Genomic DNA, 27678 nt, shown 5'->3' with positions numbered 1-27678 from the left:
ATCCACATCAGAAACTATTTTTAATTTCTATTTTATTTTTGTTCGCATTATATATGTTTATAGACTGGAGTGACATATGGTGTATCGCAGCCAGCAATCAAACTTGTCCCTGATATGATTACTGCAGCTGAACGACACCTCCATAATGATATTACTATCCGGCGGATCAGACGCCACATATCGGTGATGGACAGTCTCCCCTGAGGTACTTTTTCTATGACATTAAGTTAATATTAACGTTTTGGATAAAAATATACTATCTAGTTATAAATAGACATTATTTATCCATGGAAATTGTCCCTAAAGTCATTTTCAAGCTTCCTTTGGCATGGTTTTAACACCTGTGACTTCGTTGAACCATGGCTCTTCCAGTATTGGCTGGTACAATCCGAGGACTTAAATGGATATTGAATAACTATAAAAACGCTTCATAAGCTAACAATACTTTTATGATGATTCCTTCGGTTTGGTTTCTGATCCACGCCAAAATAGGAAATGCTACTAGTTTTCGTTTATACCGAAGATAACATCACATTACTTCTAGGATCACGTTTAATTAGAAAAGATTTCATCCATGTGATAATGATGTTTTAATGTCACATCAGCGTCATTTGAACGCTTTGGTATCACCTTAATATCTCTTCATGCCTAAGACTTTGTAATCTAGGATAAGTTTCTTGATTGAGCCTGAAACTTTCAAGGTCGTCTGTACGTAAGCTGCTTGTTTTGGTATAAACATGTATCTTTCTCTTGAAATGTCAACTGTCAGCATTATGGTAATATGGTAATACTAAAACTGTTTACAACGTTCATGTCTTATGTTACAGAAAGGTGCTTCCACGATAACAAACAAGAGGAACAATTACAAGGTAGGTTTCCAGAAATTTTTGCCTATATTTCCTAATTTGAAAGATAAAAAGCCAGATTGTTACATTTAAAATGTGTTTTAGGCGAGCTGTTCTGGAACACCACAAATTAATTCAACAAAGGGGGAAGTTTTCGAAAATAGATGCTTCACAGGAAGCCCTAATCCTCTGCCACACAAGTGGTTTATTTCTGGAACTCCCAACCGATCTCTAATTGTTTCGACAGTGATGATTGTAAATGTTCCGACAAAGCTAAAATTTATGATTCCCTTGTATTTGAAATAGATGTATCCATTATTTACGGAATGGCATAACGTTACAAAGAAGTCATAGAACCGCCAAAAACCTGTTCTGTTCAACTGAAGGGGATACGACACGGACAGGAAATAATGAACCGATTGTCAGGACAATTGACATGAGTGATCTTTAAACAACCTTTTTTGGTTGTTGAAAAAATACTATCACTTTCGATGCTTATTTTCTCGATATCTAGACATGATGGAGTAATCATGCACTCTTTTGGACATGTTATTATTTCAAAATAAAGATAAAAAAAATGCTACGATTCTCAGTAAATGTTTAGTGGTTATATACTAGAGAGTAGATTAGTATATGTATCGGTGATCACAGGGGGTAAGGGCTGAGGGTGGGGGGCTTTAACTCTCACGAACTGCACTCCAACGTAGGTCTGACGTTCGATTGGACATTTTCTCACGAGTAGCTTTTTATGTGTTCATATCCCATTGAACTGAATTTTTGGCAAATCACCCACTCGCCACATGTTCGGTAAAAACGCCGCATATGGATAATCTGTTCAACTTCCCAATACACGGCCATATGAAAATGGTTCAACGTCGAGTAGATGGATTAAATTGCAATTTGACGTTCTAACGTAAAAATGTATTGTTTTGCCCTACACCAGAGAAGAAGTATACGAAACATTTTCAAGTCTGACACTCGTTCCCGATATAAATCTCGATGAGGATAGTGAGTCGGACGTGTATAAATGAATGCTTTCGACGCGTTTCGCAGTGCGTCAAAGAATCGTGAGTTTTATATTTACACATTTCATCAATCAAAAAAATAATGAGAATAAGAAAACTACCAGAGAACTGTGAGTTTATTTAACTAGATGCTGATACTTCGTCCAGGCTAACACGTCGTGTGCTTCTAGGCGATATGTCACTAACTGATATACTGTAATTAGCTGGATCATTTGAAATAAGTGAAAAATAGAAACTCATAACGATGCAGAGCAGGTAAAATATGTTCGAGGTATTAACAAAACCGCGGTCGACCCTGGGGACATGGTATGTGTAAACCTCTTATGGAAGGGATTAACCCCTCCTGCTGAAGGTAAGGTCGCCCCAGGGGACAAAGTATAGATAAACCTGCTTATGGACGGGATTAACCCCTCAAGCTGCAGGTAATTTTACACATCAGGAAAATCTCAAGACAAAAAAAGAGAAGTCAATTAGCGATCAGAACGTTTGTTACAACTATGGTGGACCGTACCTCCACAAGCTAGGGGAAACCCATGTCACGGTTGTAAAAAGCAGGAACATGTCAAAAAGATGTGAAGATCAACACGTAGCTAGGGGCCCGTAGTAGTTGACTAAAGCGATTGGTCAGATAATGAAAGGGTTATACTTATGGCAACAACTAAAGCACGGAGTAATCAGCCCAACACATCAGGTTGAATAATGGTAACATGGTAGACACTATCGTGGATATTTGAGCTACTATGAACATTCTAGATCAACAAACATTTGCTAAGCTGTCACCAAAATCCAAACAATTGAGCCTACCAAAACCAAATTTTAATATATGTATGGAAATACAGAGAAAATAGATATTGACAGTACATTCGAAACCATTATATAATGGAAAGGACAAGGTCAAATATTTGCTGTCTAGGGATAATTTGGCTCTCTGATAAGTTACAACGCTGCGGAGGAGCTTACAATACAATAATTCCGGTCATTAGGATGGTTGATTCCGAGACGAACCAAACTTTACAGAACAATACATCGACCGTTTTGAGTGTATATGGTCCATAAAAGGTGTACAAGCCAAGACACACATTGACAAAACCGTACAGTAACATCGCAGGATTCCATTTGACATGAGGAAAAAGATATAGACAGAACCTGAAAAGATAGAGATGTTGGGAATTATTGATTATATTGAAGGACCTACTCAATGGGATTTTGCTTATTGTGGTTGTCCGAAAACCAAAACATCTCGACGAAATTAGAATCTGTGTGGGAAATACTTTGAAATAAGGCTGTGAAAAATACATTTCCTAAAGTACATAACATTTAGAATTATTGCCTTTCTGAAGTTATATGTCAGCCGATTTTTGTTGATGATACCTTTCTATATGCTCTTCGAGATATGTCCAGCATTGTCCATAAAGTGATCAGTCTGACCTGATCTCTACATCAGAGGTCGATGCTATTAACGCCCGACATGCACCAGACCGATATGTTAGAACGGAGAAGCTGACAACTTGAACACGAAAGGAAGTGTCACAAAAGCATAAAGAAATAATAATAACAAGTAAAAAAAAAAAAATGATTGAAATAGCGGACACAAAGAGAAGAATGTCCTTTTGGAAGAGTATTGGCTATGAAGTTTGCTGGGGGGAAATATTGAAATGGTTTCGTTTTTAGCAAACGTGACATCGAATGTTTGTAAATGCAGATTTCTCCTTATCATTTGAAAGAATTTTTATAAGCTGTTATAAAAAGAATCAAATCATTAAAATTAGTAAATTGAATACAAAGTGAGATTAACTAAAGCGGACACAAATGGAACGTACCAGGAATTAAAATTTTATGATCATTCATTCATTAGTTAATAATCTAATTTAAATTTAATGCTCAATTTAACTCTGTCACAGTGTTTAATTTAACATCTTATTCAAATAAGATTCATTGATAAGGGATAGTTGGACAAGCCTTATAGTGAATGTGAGCAATTGAACACAATTATAACTTATGTTGGTTTAACCTTAACCTCACCTTGAAGTTCATCAATAACTTATTTGATTGTGTAACAACAAAAAGTGTCTGGGACGGGTAATGTTGACGGAACATATTCTATTTTCGTGATCCTAACCTAACGCTGATTAACGCTACATTAATGTCGGACATGCTAATGTTTATATGACAGGCCGTCAACTTCCGGTAAAGGCGTTTCCAAGACTACCCGCCCGATTGTCACTGGTGAGTTAGTGAACATGGTGGTCTGGTACCGATAAAGCCGTCAAACTAAGAGGGGATCACATGTAATTCAGGATTATGGTCAATAGACATCAGGAACACATGTCAAGATCGTCTGAAATACACTCCTTATTTCGAGACAGGTCTAGCCGACTGCACACTAAATTGTGGTCAAGCATTAGGATTTTTTCTCAGTGCAATGTATCCGATAACGTCCAGAAAAAAGACGGCCTTGGAGAGTCTAACGCTAGCAGTGTGTATCTGTTGTGAAAACATTACAAAATACAAGATTACAAAAATTCACTCGCTCCCTTGTACAGTATCATAAGAACATTGTTTTAAACTGGAGTTTTTGGTCCTCAAAATCACAGATTATCCAAGAAATTATACCAGGTTTTGAAATTCAAGTAATTAGAAATATTCCTGTTTCAGCATTTCCCCCGTTTAACAAACAAAGTATACCATACAAGGGTGCAGATACTGCATCAATGCTATCAGACTATAGTCTAAATTCCTCCAGTGGTATACAACCAGTAGCGCAGCGCCCTGTTCAGTCATCGTCCAACAATTGTTCGAAAACGAACGCATTTTTATATATTTTTTCCCTTCTTCTCGTCACATTTAACTTGAAAATATGACAGATATATAATTTCAGTATTTTGTTGTTGTTCGAGATTTGGTCAATCAATCCTGTCGAAAGTGAAAGACCACTATAATGAGAATAAGATAAATTACCTGTAGAGGCAGTCTTTATATAGAGGTGATTATGTTGTGAATTAGGACTAATGTAAACTTGGGAATCTCAACAATATGCAGTGTAGATTTTTTTGTCGTGACAACATGGAACACTTGTTAATATGATGTGGACATTGAACCTTCACCGTTTCCTTATTCTATAGCAAAATCGTGATGTGTGTAATGATAACATCATATACAGGGAAATCAGACATAAGCGTCTGAATGAGCCGGATTTAGTGTAGGGCTTAGTAAGGGATGAAGCGGCCATGCTATGACAATGTCCACTGATGACGGTCTTAAAGCCATCACTATACTCAAATGTCACCCCTCATTAGTGGACACCCCGGTCAGACGACCTTTTATATGCTGTATAAAAGTTATAAAAACATCCTGGACAATTCTATCCATTATTTTTGTGCGCTGAACATTATTTCCAAGGTTATACGACATAGATTGGTTTCCAGAGGGTATTGTCTCTTTCCCAGACACGCCAATCAGTTCTGGTAATACTAATCAATTTTGTTTACATCCGTCAACACTTTCAAGACTTTTTGATCTGACACAATACCTACCGGTATGTCGTTTGTTCCAATAATATATATAGACGTTTGTTCTAGATATGCACAATACGAGAGTACTTACTGACTTTGGAAAGATGATTTGATTACCACCCATGCATGTATTTAGCAGTAAATGAAACCGCATTTATGCTACACTTTTCGGAGTAATGAATTAATATACCGTGGACAGCGATCAGAGTTATACCATAATCGTATTATGTTCCTAAAACCAATTGTGATTTTGCCTCTGATCAGCTTCTTACAGACACGTTTCTGGTATTATTTGTGAGAGTAACGTGGCCAGTGACCTTACCCAAGATACAAGGAGTAACGGAGTACAAGCAAATGTTCAGGTTATATGTGTTTCAATTGAATGAGAAAAATAATGTGTATACAGTAATTAACAAGGAAATTGTTTCACTAGATTAGTTCTGTAGGGAAAACATAATCACGGACTTTAACTTTCATGACCGAATATAACCTTTTAATCGCAAAAAACTGGCATATATTGAAAATAAACAGATTATGAAGTGTTTTATGAAGTTTTCCATTATGTTTTGATATCAATAGTTCCCTGTGTGTACTGAGAAATGCCTCAGCATGGCAGTATTGATCTGTAGAAAAAAATAATCTTCGAATGTGGAATGGCAAGATATTAACATATTGGAGATATATATGGAGTTTTGAATACTGAAACTCTACACAGATATTGATCTTTTCAATTATATGTTCCGTTTATCTGATGACGCGTTGGTATTTTTAGCCCGCCATCATTAGATCGAATCGCCTTTCGTCCGTGGTCCGTGGTACATCCATTCGTGAACCATACCTTGTTGTTGCTATTTTTCAGAAAGTTCTTCAGGGATCTTTCTGTTTTTGCTCGTAACGGAACGCGCTTGTACCAATCGTGCCACTTCCAAGATGACGGTACTATGATGCTTCGGATTTTTTCCCTTCATCATTAATCACTTCACGGGTAATAATTGTGTCACTCTATTTTGGAGAATCGTCACTCATTTACGCCATTCGTAAGGAAATGAAACACATTTTTGCGTAGGCTATCAGTTATTTTTACACTATGCGATGAAGCAATATTATTTAGTGAGGAGGAGGGACGAGCTGTCGTCATCACGAAAAGAGAAACATCTATATTTGAGGGAAATCTCTGTGGGCGGAGAAACAGGAAGTGCCAGCAAAGGAAAGGTGTAGTATTGATGCTTTGATAGAAGTGTACTAGTGTTAACGTCACAGCAAAAACAGATTGAAACATGGTACGTACGACTCGTTATAGAAGGCTTACGACTGATCAGAAAAGACCATCTTCGCTAGCCAAGGCTTCTGATTGTGTTACACTCTACGAGTTCGCGGAGTGTAGCACAATCAGAAGCCTTGGCTAGCAAAGATGAGAAAAGACAAGATGCGTGAAAGTGTGACTTTTACCCCAAAATATAAAACAGATGAAACCCTCGGCTTAGCAGGAAATTACAGCCGTTTTATTCAGAACTGTTCTCAGATTGTTTTCTCATTGTTGAAGCTGGCAAATGAAAGCAAAATTCATCCTAAGAAGGATATTCAGGCGCAGTGGACTTAGGACTGCCAGTACTAATTTGATGCGCTGATACGTCTCCAAACATCAGCTCTGTTGTTGGTAAATGTGGATTTCACTGTTTCGTTTAAAATCGAGGAAGATGCTGTGTTTATGGGTTAGCAGGACTTTTGTCACAGATACAGGGCGGGAAGCTTTCCATCATGGCCTATGCGAGTAGGTCCCTACATCCAAATGAGCGACTGGCAACATTCTTTAGCAGTTTAAAGATAGAGCTTTTGACATTGAAATGGTGTATTGCTGAAAAGTTTCGGGACTATTTATTTGGAAACAAGTTTGCTGTGCACACAGACAATAACCCCTTGAAGCATTTGGATTCAGCGAAACTGGGTGCTGTGGAACAGAGATGGGTCTCGGAATTGGCAGATTTTGATTTTGAAATACGGACAAACCGGGCGGGGAGAATGAATGTGAACGCCGATGCTTTGTCAAGTATGCATTTATTAACAACGGATGTTTCGGACTTTGCCATGTGGTACTGGAGTATTTACACGACAACCATGATCACCAAGGCATCGACAGAACTTTTTTTGGTCCTTTTTGCCAAACATGTACAGGGATATAACCGATTACTGCAAGTTGTGTGAAAGGTGTTCATAGTCATAGTCCAAAGGTGCATGTACCAATGGGACATCTCTCGCTATCGACTTTACTATTCTGGAACCACTCAGAGGTTAAATAATGTTTTTGTGATGACGGATGTTTTCACCAAATGCACGATTGATATTCCTTCTATGGATCCGACCGCACGTACGGTAGCCAAATAACTGGTACAGGAACTATTTAGCAGGTACGGTGTCTGTAAACGTATCCATTCAGATCAGGGGACGTGCGGGAGTCTGACTCCATTAGACAGCTGTGCACCATTTACGGAATAATCCAGAATGAAAAGGAAATGGACAGTGTAAGCGTTTCAATCTCGCATTACATAACTTACTCCGAACCTTGTCTCTTGCGAAGAAGAAACGATGGTTCGATCATATTCGTGAGCTGGTGTTTGCTTTTATTTCCCTTATTTTCTGAATTTTGGCGGAGAGGCGAATCTTCCTATTAATGAGGTGCTCGGTGTGCGCGATTCCAATATGGATGCATGTATCGATTGTTGAGTACAAGATCATTAGGAAAAGCTGAGAAGTGCTTTTGAAAAACGGTAAAAGCTTCGTCAACACTATAGGACTAGAAAACATGCGCACGATAAAGAGAAATGATGTTCTGCACTGAACATAGGTGATGCGGTGTATGTTCGGAATCGGGGTATGCGCGGTAGAGACAAGATACAGGACAAGTGGAGCTTGAGAGTGTATACCATACGCCCTAAGGGCAATACTGATCAAATTGGATGATTCAGAAAAGTAAATCTTTACGAACTTTCGCGTGTGGAGACCACTGGTTGTGGTGGTGATGATGAAATTTTATCAGCACTCTCTCTATAAAAGCTAAGTCAGCAAGGGCCCATCGACACCCCAACCCCACAATGTGGTCAAGTGTGAAATTTTACACTTTAAACTTGACAAAAAAAACCCCAAAAAACACCAGGTGTAGAATTTCCCATTACCATGCTTTAGTGTATTAAAAATGAGATAAAACTGTTCATGAAATATGTGCTACATTGGTACTATTTGTACTTTGGCCGGACGAACGTATGGACAAAATAATCAATTCAACTAATATAAAGCATATTTTCGTCCGCACTATTCGGTTATCATTTTTGAGAACGGAAGAAATCACATTCTTGTTACTTACCTTTGATAGGAGTAATAGCTGAAATAACAATCAAGGACATACTAATTACAATACACGATCACATGTGGTGATAATGATGAATACCATCAATCAATCCATTTTTGCTAGCACTCAAAGATGAAAATATGAGTGCGGAAAGTGTGATAAGAACATAAACAAAATGCTGTTGTTAAGTCTTTGAACTGTTCTTTTGTGACACTTTCTTCCTATCAGAACATAATATTATGTAGATTTGATTCACAATTCTGTAAAATTGTATCTGCCAACTCAAGGCTGGCCATTACATTTGGTGCATCAACATCAACAATATCAATGGGAGGGCTTAGCTCTGCAGGAAGCTGGCCCATCGATATTTGTGAAGCCTAAACTCAAGCATGTAAGTTTGGAACATTATTGTATACAACAATTCTCTGTCAGGGATATTCTCACATCCTGCAATTATCAATGTTCATATGTTTCCTAGGCATTGCAGAAGAGACAATGTAGATAATTCTGCTTAGGACAAGTCCAGCCAAGCAAGATGCTTTGATAGTGTTAAAATGTGTTTAAAACATTCATCCAAGAAAGCTTCACCGTCGTTAAAGTCACAGGTCAGCATTGTAATGTCTAGGCAATGGAACTGGTGTGCATGTCTGAACACACTGTACAGTTGTTCTTTGTTTGAACATATTGCAATATTTTAACCATTGCATATTCATGTGCTTCCACAGCGCCGACCTAGTGTGAACAAAAGTGATCAAAGATTTACACGTCCTGCTTACATTCTGTAAAAGGTACTGGCATTCCGACACAGCCGAACATCTCCAATATGCAGTCGGACGGGTCTATTAGATCGACAAAAATTGCTCATATCAACACCTTATTTATAACGGAAAGACGTAATAATACTAGACCGAAGAGACATTTAAGTTTTCAAATATCTGTAACCATGGTAAACACTAGCCGCAATATATCGCTCGGCTAGAGAGATCTTCTCTTTAGCTCGATAGGTTGAGCGTAAGACTAGTAAGTCAGAGGTCCCGGGTTCGATCCCAAGCGGAGCAGTGATTTGAATATAATTAATCATGCGCTCTGTTACATGTAGCTTTACCTGTGCTATCTTAATAAAACCTTCTCTTTCTTGCAGTATGAATGCCATAGTTGGTAATCATTTGAAATTTGCAAAAAATATAAAATTTGAATATTGTCAATGTTTCACTCAGTTTCTTTCGCAGAAAGAATTGATGGCGTATTCTTGAACAAACTTACCCAGGTAATATTTCTCCTTACATGTCACCCTTTGACATTAAGTTTATTCAATCTCTACGATTCAAAAGGAAAAAATCCCCCAAAATCGACAAAATATTTCACTTATTTAATTTAGGTAAAGTTTCAGTGTCATCTGAATGCAGTCTTTACAATATATCATTTCCAATAGACCAAACCGTTTTATCATTTTTGATCAGTTTAATTCTTATCTTACCTTCTTACTTACCTTCTTTTTCTTAGTAGGTGTCTCTCCAAAAGACGATTGCAAACCAAAGTGTGGCAAAAACTGGTAGGTATGTGCTGCTTTTCTACGATATTTAACTGAATTAACACTTGATTTAGGTGACTGTTCGACACCTAAAATTCAGCTCTAGTGTATAGCTATAATGTTTATTAATGTAGACCTATAAACTTACAAAAAAGGTCAGGTATAAGTCAAAACTAAGTTTAACAGTTTTACGTGATTTTGGTTTGCTCTGTATTTTTAACACAAACAACAAAGAAACTATATTTTATATAAGACACAAACTTGTAAGTTTTCAACCTGAAAAGAAACTATTATCACAATTGTCAGGCAATATTACTCGAACGTGTAAACATACGCCACCCACAACATCAACAATCAAGCATGCATTGGCAACTACTGTACTCGCGCCGAACATAAGGTAACGTTAAACTGCTAAAAATTCAGCGCCATTTACCACCATCTCTTGTTAAACATGCCATACGACACGATAATTGGTGTAAATATTCACCAAAGTCAGTGTAAATACAATGTCATTTTGCAGTGAACTGACACGGACCTGATTCTCTAAAGGAACATACGATTTCTGTAAAAATCACAAAGTGATTCCGATCAGGACTTGCCATTTTCACATGCGAGTTTCTACAGGAAAATAATGCATACGTCCTTCTCCCTTCCCCTACGAATTGAAAACTAATTAAATAACGTTTTCTCAACCGGAGATGATTCACGGAAGTGTCTTTGTGCCATGTCCATATGACATAAACAGGTGACGTGAAACCACGAGACTTTTTATGTTTTATTAAGACAATAGGCGTTGTTGGTAATAGCTCTAACAATGATGATATCAACACGCTGTACTCTCAGTGCTTTACATGACAGAAAACTCATTATTTTGAAATCTGCGATATGCAAGCTCAACTGCTTCCACTTCTATTTCTCCCCAGTTCAATCACCCAGGAACCGAAGTATATATACGTAAAGAAAATATATAATTTACTGAAGTTATACCCGTTTTTCCTTCGCTCGATCCCGCATATTTGTGAAACTATCCCCCAATATCGTATTTCAGTAGCAAATATTTACATTTGTATTGTATTAACTGGTTTAAACCTACATTTTCGCCTCGCTTGACAATAATAACGTAATAATTATAACTAAGCGACTGACGACAGTACATGTATCGTTTCAATTACTGTCGTCTTAAACAAATAATTAAGTTTTGATCAGATTACATAGCATGGTAGGCAACCGTACCATTACAAGACGTTTTCTGGAATTATGTCACTCTTAGAGTATGAATGTCATAATCAAGGTTGTTCGAATATATCAAATATAAACTAGCCTTACCAAAATAAGTTGACATCGTCCTACTCATGCATGTGATATGGTTGTAAAATGAATTGATATGTGCTTAACATTATCAAATATATCAAATTACTAGAAAGTTTAAATTTCAATGTGTACATGAAGGGCCTAATGCACTAACGGTATTAGTAACATATCAAGAACTTTGATTTGTTTGTCCTTCGTAACAGTTATGTCTTAGCCATGCTGACACTGTCAATGCCAAGTTCGTTATGATTTCAAATATACATTGGTCTAGCTATGGTCAGCTATGAACACAATTTGTATTGATACACACACATATACAGGTGATCGGCAGTAAATACCGGTACAACAGTGCAAAGGAGATAGCGCCTGGTGTAAAACAACACAAATGTAGTAAAAATTAGACACTCGCTAAAAAAACGTGATATACAGTATACTTTATAAATATTCAGAATTAAGAATTACAGAATTTAAGAAAATATTCTGGTGGCTTGGTACATTACATAATATATCACAGTAAGTATTACTAGTCAAAGATATCGGGTCTCGAATTTATCACGAGATACTCGGGGTCACTCTTTTATCAAAACTGACCTTTCACCTGGCGGTATAATCAGGTGAGTTGCTTTTATACTTAATTAATACTTCTGCCTTAAAATCTTTATAGTATATGAATCACGCTTGAAGCGCACGAGGAGCTACTGCGGGAGCAAATCGGAGTACCCGGAAATCATAATTTTAATAATACCCTTGCAACAAAGTTAATGTAATCTGTCTGTACGTCTGCATAGCTGTCTGTATCAGAATCATGTCCGGACAAACCCTCTTGCTGTTTTCAACCAAACTTTTCGAAACTTTGCCGGTTATGCTCCCTCACGGAAGTTGCTAACCTGGCCTTATTTTTCGATATGCAATTTTTATGATAGTTATGTCCCTGTTAATTATACTTACAGGACGATTCTTGTCCAAACAACTCCTCCTACACGTTCAATACATACATCCCACAACTAAGTTGTGTACGTGAACTTATATTAATATTTAGGGCAGTTACGTCCAATATATTCATAGACATGGACCTGTCCGACAGTTAATCCGAACGTCTCAAGACTGATGTGCGCCGCACATATGTATACTGAAGTTGTGCAATTTTGCAGCTGTTTTCGTCTGTTATTTCCTCAAATTTATATTGATTAAAATGTTTATCGGGCAGAGAGGGAATCAGAGTAAATTTGGGAGTGGACTAGTATACAGCAATTATATGACACATTTGTTATTCTAATGGTGATAATGCAGAATTTTTATTTTAATTCACTGATAACGCGCTCGAGACTCCTGTTGTCGATGACCATTGTGATAAGTTTATCTCTTGGATAAGCCGGGGTAGCTTGGACAAATGACCCGCACAGACATAACGTAATTTGTTATGATTCACATCAGCTATCAATCTATTGTTATAATGACAGGGCGAAACGTACACAGTCAGGGTCATTTTGAGGTGTGATAACCTTGTAGTAGTAAGTGACTTCCTCACTGAACAACATAAGGGAGGCTCGTCACATACCATTCAGAACATTAGACGTAGGGTCCGTTCCAAGCATTCAACCACGACAACATATTTATTACCGGCAGTGATCTCCACTCGACGAGAAAAACAATAACTCTTCATTTGAGGATGTAGGAAGGAAAGTAGGTTTGCCGGCGTTGTCCCTTCCTTATATACCCGCCTTCGGGGAGGGGTGTTCCGATCGAAGACAGGCTACCAACATAATTTTTTCAAGACTAATAATCTATTGATAGCGGCATCGATTGCATCACGGTTAGAAATAGTCAAACAGGTTATAACAGGTTAATGTCTTCTAGAACGTTTTATAATAACAGAAAACGACAGATGATTAGTGTGCAACAATTGATTTTCTCCGTCGCGATGGAATGAGCGCGAGTCGATTAGCCATCTCACTTCCTTTTCTTAATAGTATCGAGTCGGTCATGGACATTATATCTATTTACAATTAAATGAAAGCCGTTTATACGGTACTAGAGCGATCTGTGTATATGTACGTTCTTTCCCATAACACGGGGTCCTGACATTAGACCTTTCGAGGGTAGTTTCCTCTCATACAAGTCGGTTACATAAGACGCATGGATATAGGAATCGAATTTATTTGGCCAGTGATGCCATTTGCTTCCATTTATTTTTTCGGCCTTTTCTCCGTGTTTTCAAAATGTCTTCCATTTTTCGCATATAATCGTCACTAATATCTACTTTTAGTAGTTCATACTGATAAAAAGTTTGCATCGTAGTCTTTGACTCTGTATAGGGATAATCCTCTGCGTAGTATCTTTTGAGAAATGGAAAATATAGTTGGGAAAAAAATCCGTCCTATCAACGTGATACAGGGTTCCTCGAATGAAATATCTTACTTTACCTTAAACTGAACTGCTATTGAATCGTCTTCGTTTTTCTTTAAACTGGCTGGGGGTTTTTTTGCGTTCAATAATTCTACACCAGATATACGTATCCTCGTCTCTAGTTACATTAGGTAGGGCCATACCGATTGCCCGGTGATACGTCTGATTGTAGCTGTCGGCAAACGTTCGTAGTTTCTTCACTTATTCCTAGTTTCATCTATGCATATTTATACAATCTGGATCGTATAGTCTTGCCATCGCCACGACAGCTTTTGTTTCATTCTGGGCGTGGAGATGTTGTATGCCTTTTTTTGTCCAAAGAGTGCAATTGCCACAGGTGCTCTGAAAGAGTCTTAATCGACCACGGCCACAAATAATTAGAGATTAGACTATGATAACGAGTAAGTAGAAATGGACATCGTTTTCACTTGAACTTGGCCATTTCCATGAGATCAAAAGACTTGTACTTTATTCCAATCACAAGGATCCTATTTCGTTTTCATGGAGGTCGGGGTGCTCTATGAAGGCTGTATAGATTGCGTTTGTAACCATTTCCCGACTTATATTAGCTGATGACGTATTTGCCCGGCCTTTCGCACATTTGTATACAACTTGTCGGGTCCAGCGAAACTCCTTACATTTGCAGGATAAAGACATGACATGACACATGACATGGCAGTTATTTTTGAATGCCACCTTGATCGCTCAGCGACTTCCTTGACATCTTTAATGACCTCGTGAACCAATCTTTTTTGTTACTGGAGAATATATCTAATAATGGACCTGTAATTTTCGTTGGATCGACCGATGTGTGTTGATTTCATCTTATCGTTCCTTTCTCTTGTGCTTCATCAGACTTGACATGCCTTAATTCATTTCACTTCGTTTGCTGACTTGACTTCATTCATCATAGTATCGACAACTTTGTTCTTTTCACTCTCTTTGAACTCCTCGCCAGATTCCAGATTTTCGAACGAGATCCACCTTTTTGGTTTAGGTTTACCTTTGTCAATAGATTCTTTTTTTTCTTTTACGATAATCATATTCTGGACACCAGGTTTTCAAGTTTCGCTATAAATGATCTATTTCTTTGAACACTATCCTTAAATCGTCACAGGACATTATTTCTTCTGTTGGTAACTGTTTCTTATTTATTTTTCTGCTGCTACTGCTGCTTGGATTACGTTTGCTCGCTTTGGCTATTTCTTTAAAAATGATTGTTAGTCTGATGTTTCTGCCCTTTTATAGAAAAGACAATACTTCGCATACTGGTGTTGATGGGTTTTAATAGACGAGTAGATACACGTACGGCTTGTTGGTTGCTTCATTGAATGTTTCATAAGGTGGTAAACATGTCCAGGGACATCTGCATGGCTAGAGTCATGACGTACTGTTTATCAATGGCGTCGTTGCGTCTCCGAGTGCGATCTTTATTGTCATAGAGGTTATGATTAATAGCAGTGAACATTTGCCCTGATAACGTCATATAGAGGTTGCCATTGTTTATAGGGAGAATACGCTGTGGAGTTCGTGTTATTTTTGTCAGACTGTTTTGTAGTAAAGTCTTTACAGATCCTTTCCACGAGAAATATGCCATACACATTTGCAGCGAAGGTGGATTTGAGAACAAATTGTGCTGCTGATGCTGCTGGGTAAATCGATCATAAGCCGTCTGCCTCGTAACTCCATCTAAGTAGAAGGGTTTGGTTTTGATGTTGTTGCAGCTGCTGGTGCTTCTACCGGGTAACTCCATCGCATTGGTACGATGGCTACCCTTCTTTATGTCCTACGTGGCGTTTCAAATCATGTGGCTAGATATATTCGTCTAAAAAATATGACACTGGTGCTTCACATCGCTATGTTCTATTCGGCGTCCACTTTTGAAATGGGACCTTTCAGTCAAAACCTCGATTTATTAGCCCACCATCATCACATGGTGGGCTATTCAAATCGCCCTGCGTCCGACCGTCCTTCCATCCGTCCGTAAACAATTATTGTTATCGCTAATCCTCAGAAAGTACTGAAGGAATCTTTCTCAAATTTCAAATGTAGGTTTCCCTTGGTGCCTAGTTATGCATTTTGGATTTTGAGACCAATCGGAAAACAATATGGCCGACAGGCAGCCATCTTGGATTTGGACAATTGAAGTTTGTTATCGCTATTTCTCAGAAAGTACTGTAGGGATCTTTCTCAAATTTCATATGTAGGTTCCCCTTGGTGCCTAGTTATGCATAATGCATCTTGGGACCAATAGGAAAACAACATGGCCGACAGGCAGCCATCTTGGATTTTGACAATTGAAGTTTGTTATCGCTATTTTTTCAGAAACTGCTGGAAGGAACCTTCTGAAATTTCATTTGTAGGTTGCCCTCGTCCCTAGTTATGCATATTTGATTTTGAGACCAGTCAGAAAACAACATGGCCGACAGGCAGCCATCTTGTATTTTGACAATTGAAGTTTGTTATCGCTATTTTTCAGAAAGTACTGAAGGGATCTTTCTCAAATTTCATATGTAGGTTTCCCTTGGTGCCTAGTTATGCATATTGCATTTTGAGACCAATCGGAAAACAACATGGCCGACAGGCAGCCATCTTGTATTTTGACAAATAAAGTTTGTTATCGCTATTTCTCAGAAAGCACTGAAGGGATCTTTCTCAAATTTCATATTTAAGGTTTCCCTTGGTGCCTAGTTTTGCATATTGCATTTTGAGACCAATCGGAAATCAACATGGCTGACACGCAGCCATCTTGGATTTGGACAATTGAAGTTTGTTATCGCTATTTCTCAGAAAGTACTGAATGGATCTTTCTCAAATTTCATATGTAGGTTCCCCTTGGTGCCTTGTTATGCATAATGCATCTTGGGACCAATAGGAAAAAAACATGGCCGACAGGCAGCCATCTTGGATTTGGACAATTGAAGTTTGTTATCGCTATTTTTTCAGAAATTGCTGGAAGGATCTTTCTGAAATTTCATTTGTAGATTACCCTCGGTCCCTAGTTATGCATATTTGATTTTGAGACCAGTCAGAAAACAATATGGCAGACAGGCAGCCATATTGTATTTTGACAATTGAAGTTTGTTATAGCTATTTCTCAGAGAGTACTGAATGTATCTTTCTCAAATTTCATATGTATTTTCCCCTTGGTGCCTAGTTATGCATAATGCATCTCGGGACCAATAGGAAAACAACATGGCCGACAGGCAGCCATCTTGGATTTTGACAATTGAAGTTTGTTATCGCTATTTTTTCAGAAACTGCTGGAAGGAACCTTCTGAAATTTCATTTGTATGTTGCCCTCGGTCCCTAGTTATGCATATTTGATTTTGAGACCAGTCAAAAAACAACATGGCCGACAGACAGCCATCTTGTATTTTGACAATTGAAGTTTGTTATCGCTATTTTACAGAAGGTACTGAATGGATCTTTCTCAAATTTCAAATGAAGGTTCCCCTTGGTCCCTGGTATTGCATTTTGGGACCAATCCGAAAACAACATGGCCAACAGACAGCCATTATCGCTAAATCTTATATTTTATATATAGGTTACCCTTGTTTGAAAAGTACTAGAGGCCTAGGGCTGTTTCTGAATTTACACAGATTAGTAAGACTTAGAGGAGGGGAAAAGAAGAGAAAAGATCAATCTGACATGGAACCTATAAAAATCATTCAATGGTAGGTGCCAAGATCCCTCTTGGATCGCTTGTACTGTATCAGATGCATTGTGAGTAAAAACATAACTCATCGGTTTTAATAGTTAATATTTATTGTCCCTGTCAGTGAGACAGCATGCAAGTCATGACCAATCTTGTGTCTGCCTTAACATAAAGCCTGCCCTAAAATCGACAATATATTTAATTACACTGTCGAGAGTTCTCTACAACACGATTGATAGTTCTCATGCAATCTGTGTCGATTGTACACTCTTTTTCCTGAAATGAGACCTTTCTAGGATAGTTCACTCATCTAATTTTATATTCTTCAGTGGTCATACGGAAAGTTAGTGATCCAGTCGTCTAGTAAATATCGTTTAACGTCGAATGGTGATAATTCAATTTTGTTCATGTTAATTTTGAACAGGTGGTGGTCGTAACACCTTATTTGCGTCATATGTGACATTTGTAACTGATTGACTAGACATTGCGTATATTGTAGTGTGTTTCCAACGCTTTTAGTTAGTCCTTTTAATCTTCTGCGAGTAAATTGAATTCGTTCGGTGACCAAAGGGAAGTCATTATGGAGATCATGGATCTCGTGAGGATAATCTAAAACTTCTAGAATATAACTCTTTAGCGAATAGTCTGAAATACCTTTCACGTCAATGGGTTGGAAATGATCGGGACATGGCCCATCCGCATATAGATTGTTTGTGTCTTTGTTAAGATCATATCCGACGACATTGGGATTGTTGGCCTCGGCAGTCGAGCAGTAACCATACAGATACTACTTCGTAGATTTTTCAAGCGGACTGAAGTTAGCAGCGGATTCGTTATTCGTTATTGGGGATTCGAATAACGAATCCGATGCCGGCAGCGGATTGGGGATTCAGTTTTTTTATGTGTAAATGATATTTCTTTTTATTGACATTTCGATGATTGGTTTCCAATAACAAATCTGCTGCAGCAGTGGATTGGGGATTCTGTTACATATAAGTATTTTTCTTATATTATGTGATTGGGGATTTGCAAGCAGCGGATTCGTTATTTGAATCCCCAATAACTAATAACGAATCCGCTGCTAACTTCAGCCAGCTGATTTTTCAAGATAAACAAATGTGTTTCGATGTCTTAGGAGCTCGAGATAAATCCCAGTCATTTTGAGCAATGTTTCCCATGCTAGACCTGGATACGTGTAAAGATGCGCCGGATCGAGACAATATAAGACAAGATGAAGTTATACCTGTTTCAGCTGGTGGTAGTTCTTTCTCTTCGAACCTGTTAGGTCCATCAAAATGATCATAAGGGTATACTTAGATTGAGGTGGGATTTCCCAAAATGTTGGGTTATATGCTTAAACTTTCGCGTTTCGTCTTTAGCTAGACCCTTATTAGTTTCTTCAGAGAAGTTTGGAGAAATTTAAGGCAAGCTATCGAGAAAATATATGCACCCAGATGAAAAAAGACGTATTTCTCCATGTTATTGGGTATGCATTTGATTTGTTTTGGATTTTACTTATGCCCTGCATGATCAGATGAGAATCTGATCATGAGAATCTGATCATGCAGATTATGGAAGACGACGGCGACTTGTCATATAAACGTGTAATTGATGTTACGATCGGTATCCGATGCTCCTCTGAATTGCGTGATAATGATCACGAACTCTCACTTCCCTTTGGTCTTTCTAACAAATATGACATTTGGTTGCCTTCTTCAAAGACTGCCAATCATCACCCGTAATGACCAATAGGTCGACATGTTTGAGGCATTGTTCAATTTCTTCTTGTTCCCTGACCACGCATTTGATCAATCTATTTGCAACATCTGGACCTCTATAGACAAGGATTTCGGAGACCTATTGTGTGAGAACTGCTAAGGAGACAAAGCTATAGGGAATTTGTTGCGTCGTTTTTCTCGGCGTAAGATGATGTGCACTTGAAACTATTCGAAATCGGCATAGATATGTATTGGACTTTCATTTGTTTCCTAAAATCTTTGAAGAATAACTTTTTGTGTTCCTTTTCGTTCTTTGAGTGCCGTGCTCGCGACAATTGTGCAAGTGTTTATGAAAAGTACGTTATTTTGTAAATCTCTGGAAGCAATGATTGTGTTTATGTTGGTCGCTCAGTAGCCGGTCTACATTCTTATACAACAGTAGTTCAAGTTCCGTCTCGAAATTAGTGTATTTGTTCATTGACGGGATGTAATGCCACCAATAACGACCACATTGATGATGGAGGATCCTTTTCATTTCAGAATATTTTATTTGCTACAATGGAAATTAGGCAACAGGCACAGCCTATACAAGCCCTCTCCCTACCATGATAATAACAGTACATACACATGAATACAATAATACAAATTGTATATCAAATTATTATGATTATATGAAAGTGATCATTTGTTATAAGAAAGCAGACTGTACCATATCAAATAAATCATGACATAGACATTAGTTTTATATTCGTATCATTATGTATAAATTCCAGTTTATAAACTATTCAGGTAAAGCGATTTGTATCTCTGACGTTACATTGAACCTTCTCTAAAATAATGTTGTTTGTGATAAAATTGTGCGTTTCAGATCCGTGTAAGAAAGTTTGGATAGTTAGCGGAATAGTGCTATCTAGTTCAGTAAAAGAGTTAGAAAGAAGTCGTCTTGAGTTAGTATAAAGGGGACAGTGCAAAAATGATAACGATCTTCATTTGGAAAACCACACAGGCAGGCTGAACTATCACTAAGATGAGAGTTAAAAAGATCTTTATTGAGATTACTAGCAAAATTCCTAAGCTGACATAGTATACCGTAATTTCTTGCGTATTGCCCGCGGGCTATACGATTTTAAGCATTGAAAATTGCCTTCTGCGGGCTATCTGATGAAGCGGGCTATCTGACGAAATGTTTTCAAAAACCATTGAAAACTGCGGACTATACGACATATATAAAAAACATGATATGAACACATACAGATTTTCACAAAATTTAATCAAAAAATGAACATACATTGTAATTGTCCGTCATCACAGTACATCCACCGGAATATCAAATCACGTTTACTGCTGATCAAATCTACTCCCACCCATCGAAATCAGATGGCTCCGAATCACTCACAAATAATCCTAACTGATCCCTGTCCAGTCTTGCTATTTCTGCGAGGGGAATATCTTTATCACTGCTGCTGTTTCCTTGTTCATCTTCATGTTCCTCTCCTGCATCAGATATTCCCGATTTCCGGAATGCCTTTCGGATGACTCACAACTAGACCCCGAGCCCGAATTACATTTATTAACACTGTTCACCAAATCCTTAGCTAGGTAATGTATAACGCATCGGTACTAAGGGGATTCCCCAAATCGTGTACAAGGTAAACGTTTACATGTTTTACGATTGATATACATTTTATATAGGTACCCGGTATATATAAGTAAAATATATAGTATGTCCTTGTAATTGGTTGAAAATATTAAAAATAAAAACAGTAAAACATTCTGCTTTGTCCCGAGCGCTTTCGCAGGTCTTGTTGTTTATTTGTATATATATATCTATATAGCAGATAACCCGCGGGCAATGCGACGGAGCGGGCTATCTGCAGAATTAAAAACATAAATACCAAATTTTGGTCAGTGCGGGCAATCTAACGGAGCGGGCAATACGCAAGAAATTACGGTAATATTAATTCTACGATCACCATAATACTTAAAAAGTGTCTGTATTGGGTATTCCAGTCAACTATATGTGTATTTAAGATACTCTTTTTTAATATATCTAATAGATGTCAATGTAGGAAACGGACAGGTGCATGTAGGATCATTCCATTCCGTCATAAGGGACGGGAAGAAGCTATTTTGATATACATGGATTCTTACAGCTCTTAGCTTGTTAGGGAGATAGATGTTACTATAGACATTCAGAGGGGACAGGTGAATTTGAATATCTTTTTCATAAACTCTTTGCTATCTTCGTCTAAATCTTCGGATTTAAAGGCTGAACTGACATTTGCCTCTAAAGGGAGGCTCACTCGATGCACAGGCTCCCGTTTGGGTTTCGCAAACTCTACCTGCATGGAAAGGTTCTCCTCCTTTGTGAGACTTTTCTCTAGTTTCTTCTTGATATCATCGTGTTTATGTTTCAAAAGAAACATTGAATTCGAATTGAAATTGAATTAAAATCCATTGTATAGGCATGATAAGGACCTTGAAAGAACCTAGTGCCTCCAAGCAATGTTCCCTATCTGTTGGTCTGGCTCCTGACACATCTTTGTCTGGTGGTTTTCGGGTAGGATAGTTATCTGCTCCTGCAATGGGATAATCTGTTGATTATTTTCTGCATCGACCCGTGTGACGATAATTGTCTTAACGTGTTCCCTTACTTATCACTTCTCTAAAACGATTGTATGTGATTCGCCGTGCATTTACTTATGCCTCGTTAGCCGTTCCCTCTTTCTCAAAACTTTGTTACACACATTTCTATCTTCTATCTCCGTGTTTTGCAGTATGCCTCTTAAGAGTCTTTTCATGTTCAAATGATATGTCACAATGTAGACAAGTCTATTTCTCCCGTTTAAGCTAATTCCTAAGATGTTCTTTTTCATGCTGTCCATGGTTTCGACAAAGCTAACATTAACATCAATTGGAACTCTTCTTAAGGAAATTTGGTCGGGTTTCACCCCGTATTTATACCCATTTTAATCACTACCAGCATTCTCATTGTTTGATTGGCTAATTCCATTTATGCTTATTGTGATGGATTTTGAAGTCGGTAGCCGTGATTTTAACGGGGAAAATATTACTTGGTCTTACAAGAGTTACAAATCAAAGAACTAGAGTCCAACGGCGTTCGTACGAAGAAATGGAGCATCACTCGATGGATCAGCTGGAATTATTAGCCGGAAAGACGTTCCTGGATATCACGGGGACGTGTCTCTTTATAACACCCTCTTTCCGTTGTGGACTTGCGACACCGCCCTAATACAGTACACCAAATCAATGTGTTTTACAAATAACTCAGTCTTTACTTACAAATATACATTAACAGCTGTTGTCTTGTTTAGTTATAATCGTGTTGGTATGTCTGATTAGATGACTGAGGGTCCTAAAGAATTCGTTCGAAGACAATCAATGTTTCTGGTCAACGTTTCTGTCACCAGAAACGGAGCACCCCTCGATTGGTCCGCATGAATTATTGGCCGGAAAGACAGACGCCATCTTTCCGCTGTGGACTTGTGACACCGCCCTAATCCAGTACACCTAACCCATGTGTGACGAACACCATATTGTTTTTAGATAAATTCACATATGTACTTAATATTGGACTGAGACTGACCTTTTATGTTTTTTGTTTAGTGTTAGATTTATACTAGGATATTTGTCGCGAGCGGTATGTCGCGAGCTGTTGATTACCGTGTGACCTGCTGTAAACAACACTCCTTCAAAATACGAAAACAAAATGCTTAAATTTCTGTTTCGTGAAAGTAGGTTATCTGTGTCTTTCTAGTTGTTTTGAACAAGTTTGTTACCATGATGAAATGGGTGCCGCTATAAAAAGATCTAGTCAGGAAAAACTCCAAACCCAAAAGCGTCTTCGATGAGACCCCCTCTCAGCGATCGGTACCCACCCACCTCCCTACCCTCCCTACGAAACAGTCATAAATAATACGAGTTTGATTTGATGTAATGTCTGTGTTTGATAATCATGGGTTCGAACAGTTGCAGGTGCGCGTATGGGTGAGAGACGTTTTGGGTGTAAGGTTTGGTGTATTAGGGTTGAGATGTTATCCAGTCAGACACCACGTAGCAGACATTGGCAGGTTGGACACAGGGAAATGGCATTCTGCAGTTTCCAAGATTCCTTATGCTTTGGATTGTTTTCAAGACCTACTTATATGGTTACTGAGCGAAGTAATAATAATTGGATTCTTAGAGATATTATCTCTCAAGATACTTTAGTCGTTGGAGCAAGGATTCAGTTGATGTCACTATTCTTGAATGATCCAAACTTTTTTTCATTTTTTTTCATGACATAATTATGCTACTGTTGTTTTGCCGTGTATTGTCAGTTAACTCAAATATAATACCGTTTATAAATGTAGTTACATTCAGCTGTTTCAATCATCCGAATTTAAACAACATTTAAACACTAATTCATGTGATTTCATTGTGGCTGGCGTTAAGAGACCGGGGGCGGAGTGTTAACGGCATTGAAGGAGACAGTAGTGGTTGATTTCGTGCATAATAATAACACACTTCGTAGGTTATTAGACTTGGAGATAGAAAATCGCTATAAACTTCTGGGTTTATGTTAACCGTCCGGCCTCTTTAAATATAGTAAATGGTAGGACTGGAAATGATACTGGTACTGATAATTCCACATGCATAAACGAGTGCGGAAAGGTAATTGATTAATGCGCTGATGTCACCTGATTTCGTTTGAATCATTCTTTGATTTCAGATTTACAAGGGTTTTTTCACATTCTAGTTTCAAATTTTGAATTCGTAAGAAAACATTGTACTTTACCTTTATAGAGTTGTATTAAGTAATTGATAACACAGTTCGTGAAACCTAGTGACATGATATAAGATGCCTCTGAAGTTTGCCTCAGTGAGACAGGCGCCCCTTTAAATAAACTAAATGAAATTACATATCAACCAGTCTTTATTAAAATTTTCATTTACTGGCAAATAGTAGTTTGTGAAGAAATGAATTTTGTTTAGAATCTTTGAAATAAAATATTCCAACAATATTGATACCTTCCTGCTCTTTCAGGTTACCTAAATTGTTCAGCATGTTTAACGGTAAGCGGGCCTTGGTAACTGGCGGAAGTAGAGGAATCGGTCGAGACATTGTACGCAAACTCAGTAAAGAAGGCGCCAAAGTCATCACCCTTGCGAGGGACCCAACCAATCTAGCGAAACTTAAAGCCGAGTTACCGAACGTGCAGACAATCCAGGTGGACTTATCCGACTGGGACGCCACCAGGAGTGCCCTGACGGGGCTGGAACCTGTCGACTTTCTAGTTAACAACGCTGCTAGTGGTGGATTTGCTACAGTCGAGTCGGTCTCCAAGGAACTCCTTAGTAACCAGTTTGACGTTAACGTAAAAAGTGTAGTGAACGTGACCCAGGCAATGCTCGAGGGCATGAAGTCAAGAGGTAAAGGGGCGGCGATCGTGAACGTTTCAAGTCTAGCCAGTCAACGTGTCTTCCCTATGATTGCCGCATACGGGAGCACTAAGGCTGCTCTCGATTTCCTTAGCAATTGTATGGCAATGGAGTTTGGTCCTTACAACATCCGGGTTAATTCAGTTAACCCAGGTATCGTCTACACCGATATGGGTGATGCCTGGGACCCAAACGCTGCAAAGAAACTTCTGGAAATGGTTCCCGAAGGAAAATGGCCAACATCGGAAGAAGTAGCGGATGCAGTTGTTTTTCTCTTGAGTGAAAAGGCCGTGAATATCAATGGAACGTGTCTACGTCTAGACGGCGGATTAGCACACGCTGGCTTTGGTGTACCATTTGAAGGACTATAAAAGAGACTGGTTTTAAATGATCCGTTTAAAGAATATGTGCTAAAATAAAGAGATCACATCAACCTTATCTAATAGAAATTAGCCGGGAATGTAATGGACTTTAGTATCTAATTGGCAGGTTGAAAAGGCATGCACGAATATTTGTATTGCTGCTATTCATTCGATTTTTAATTATTTAAACGGATCAAAAGAGTACAAATGAATATGTCAATAGAAATAAAAAAGAATGAATACTGATTTTTATAGTGACATCGTATCTTTGGACAGAAAAAGCGATATTCCTGAAGTAGCTTTGAATCTATAAAAATGGCTACTCTCTATTTAGTATTATTGAAGTTAGGGAACATGAATGTTGTGTCACCCCTGTCTACAGCTGTTGGTGTTTACAGAGTAGAATTAAGACTAACACGGGTACAAGCTATGTAAATTCTGGTCGCCGTAGGGTGAACTGGTCGTTGGCGGCCTTGGTCGTCATACCGTAAACCAGTCGTCGGAGGCCTTGGTCGTCGGCCGTGGCCAGCCATCGGTATCGCTCTCTACATTTGCGGAAGGATAATTTATTTTTAGAAGACATGGTGGTCTAGTGGTAGGACGAAAGCCTACGTTACCGAAGAGTCTCTAGGGTCCCGGTACGGGCGCTGTGTTGTATCCTTGAATAAGATGGTTTCTCCTCTGCGTTCCAGTAGATTTCAGCTGTAAACGAGTACGTGGTCAGAAAGGGCAAGTTATGTCGTGTGTAAGCTGCCAAACTGGCAGCTCCGGCTGTATACTCCCCAGACAGTTGAGAAAGACATTGGCTGGTCGCTAAAGGCCCAATACTAATATGTGGACCTGTTTGAGATGGCTAATTAGATGATTTGTGTCGGCTATGTAGCTGTTATATAGCGGGATCGCGTGGACTTCTGAATGATGCTTTAGTGGATAGTTATCTAAAATAATAATTATAATAAACCTATCAAGCTTAAACTTCCGAAAAAAAGTAAAAGCTAATGTTGTCATCATAAATGGAGATTTCATGCTACAGTCCCACTAGAAAAAGAGAATTTATACTTCAGTCTCACCAGAAATAGAGATCGTATGCTACAGTCCCAACAGAAATAGAGAACTTTGATTTAAACCAGGACCATTTAACAGACAATCCTTTATGTAATTGTTCAGATGACCATGAAACAGTTTCTCATTTTTTTCTAGATTGTCCTCTACATAATGACTTGCGGATAAATTTGTTTACTTCCCTCAATAATTTTAATATTGACCATAACCATATTTGTATTAACATTATTTTAAATGGATGTCCTAGTTGTGATGGAAATATTAACAGAGTAATACTTAATGATGTCCAAAATTTTATAGGAAAATCTCATCGTTTTAACTTATATAAGATCTAGAAAGCCATCATACTGTTCATCTTGAAAAATACTACTTCTTAATGAAATTAATAATTTTTAATGTAAGTTAAATATCATATATATATATATATATATATGAACCCAGTTGAACATAGCTGATATTTATTTATGTATTAAAATATACTTGCATTGAGTTTAGTTCCTGTTTTCTATATATTAAATCAGTGTATGAATAAAGTCATTAACTACAGTATTATTAAAATTACATAAATTATATGCATAGAAAATTCCTATACAGCTCAGGTGGTGATGACCTGTGCAATATAGGCACATGGACTTTTGGTCTAGCCACCTGTTACTGTCTCTATATTAATTAACTTTGATGTCTACAATTGTTTATTTATTTCCTTCGGAACTGAATCACTGTTATATTTGTTTATATTGATATTAAAGTGTGTATGTGTGTGTGCAAGTGCTTTATGTAACATATTCTGTGTTTATCTTGTGTTGAAAAATAGTTACTTCCCTTAATTCCTTTGTTTATATTATGTATTTCATTTCAAAATATTTAGACCAATTAATTTAAAAGATTATAATTATATTCGATCACTCAATCCACCATGGAAAGAATTTATATAGGCTTGCCTGTTATTCGATCCAATTGATATTAACATCATGTCAATAAAATTTGTTGAAATGAAATAGAGAACTTATACTACAGTCCCACCAGAAATAGAGATCGTATGCTACAGTCCCACCAGAAATAGAGATCGTATGCTACAGTCCCACCAGAAATAGAGATCGTATGCTACAGTCCCACCAGAAATAGAGATCGTATGCTACAGTCCCACCAGAAATAGAGATCGTATGCTACAGTCCCACCAGAAATAGAGATTGTGTGGATACAATAGACTGTTGTTCAACAGCCATGGACCATCTTAACCTATGCTCGTTTCCACATTTGTGTTAATCTCAGAATGATAAAAGCATCTTATGTCGCTTTGCTGTCTTGGCGAAAACTGATCATGTGTTCATCCTCTTTAGCCGAGCAGATTGTGTTTGTAAGTTGAAACTCCATTTTTTCTGCTAGTGTTCTGTCTTTTCTATCAGTTTAAAGCAATCTTTGATAAATTGGTCCCCGTATCTCATTTGAAACATGCCGTAACA

General features: G+C 38.0%; 1 protein-coding gene across 2 annotated transcripts; it reads left to right on the top strand.

Moving 5' to 3' along the window:
- Positions 1 to 766: 766 nt before the first annotated feature.
- LOC117332328 (L-xylulose reductase-like) lies at positions 767 to 27042 on the top strand. 2 transcript variants are annotated; one of them, XM_033891222.1, is made up of 2 exons: positions 767 to 869; positions 24397 to 27042. In XM_033891222.1, exon 2 carries the CDS (start codon positions 24416 to 24418, stop codon positions 25160 to 25162), a length of 747 nt encoding a protein of 248 aa, XP_033747113.1. In that variant the 5' UTR covers positions 767 to 869; positions 24397 to 24415; the 3' UTR covers positions 25163 to 27042. The 2 variants fall into 2 exon arrangements, with proteins under 2 accessions (XP_033747113.1, XP_033747107.1); XM_033891216.1 differs by lacking the exon at positions 767 to 869 and adding an exon at positions 12084 to 12181.
- The last annotated feature ends 636 nt before the right edge of the window (positions 27043 to 27678 follow it).

The sequence above is a fragment of the Pecten maximus genome, chromosome 1 (assembly GCF_902652985.1).
Source record: "Pecten maximus chromosome 1, xPecMax1.1, whole genome shotgun sequence".
In the NCBI taxonomy this organism is placed as follows: Eukaryota; Metazoa; Mollusca; class Bivalvia; order Pectinida; family Pectinidae; genus Pecten; species Pecten maximus.
This window is presented reverse-complemented; position numbering and strand designations above follow the sequence as displayed.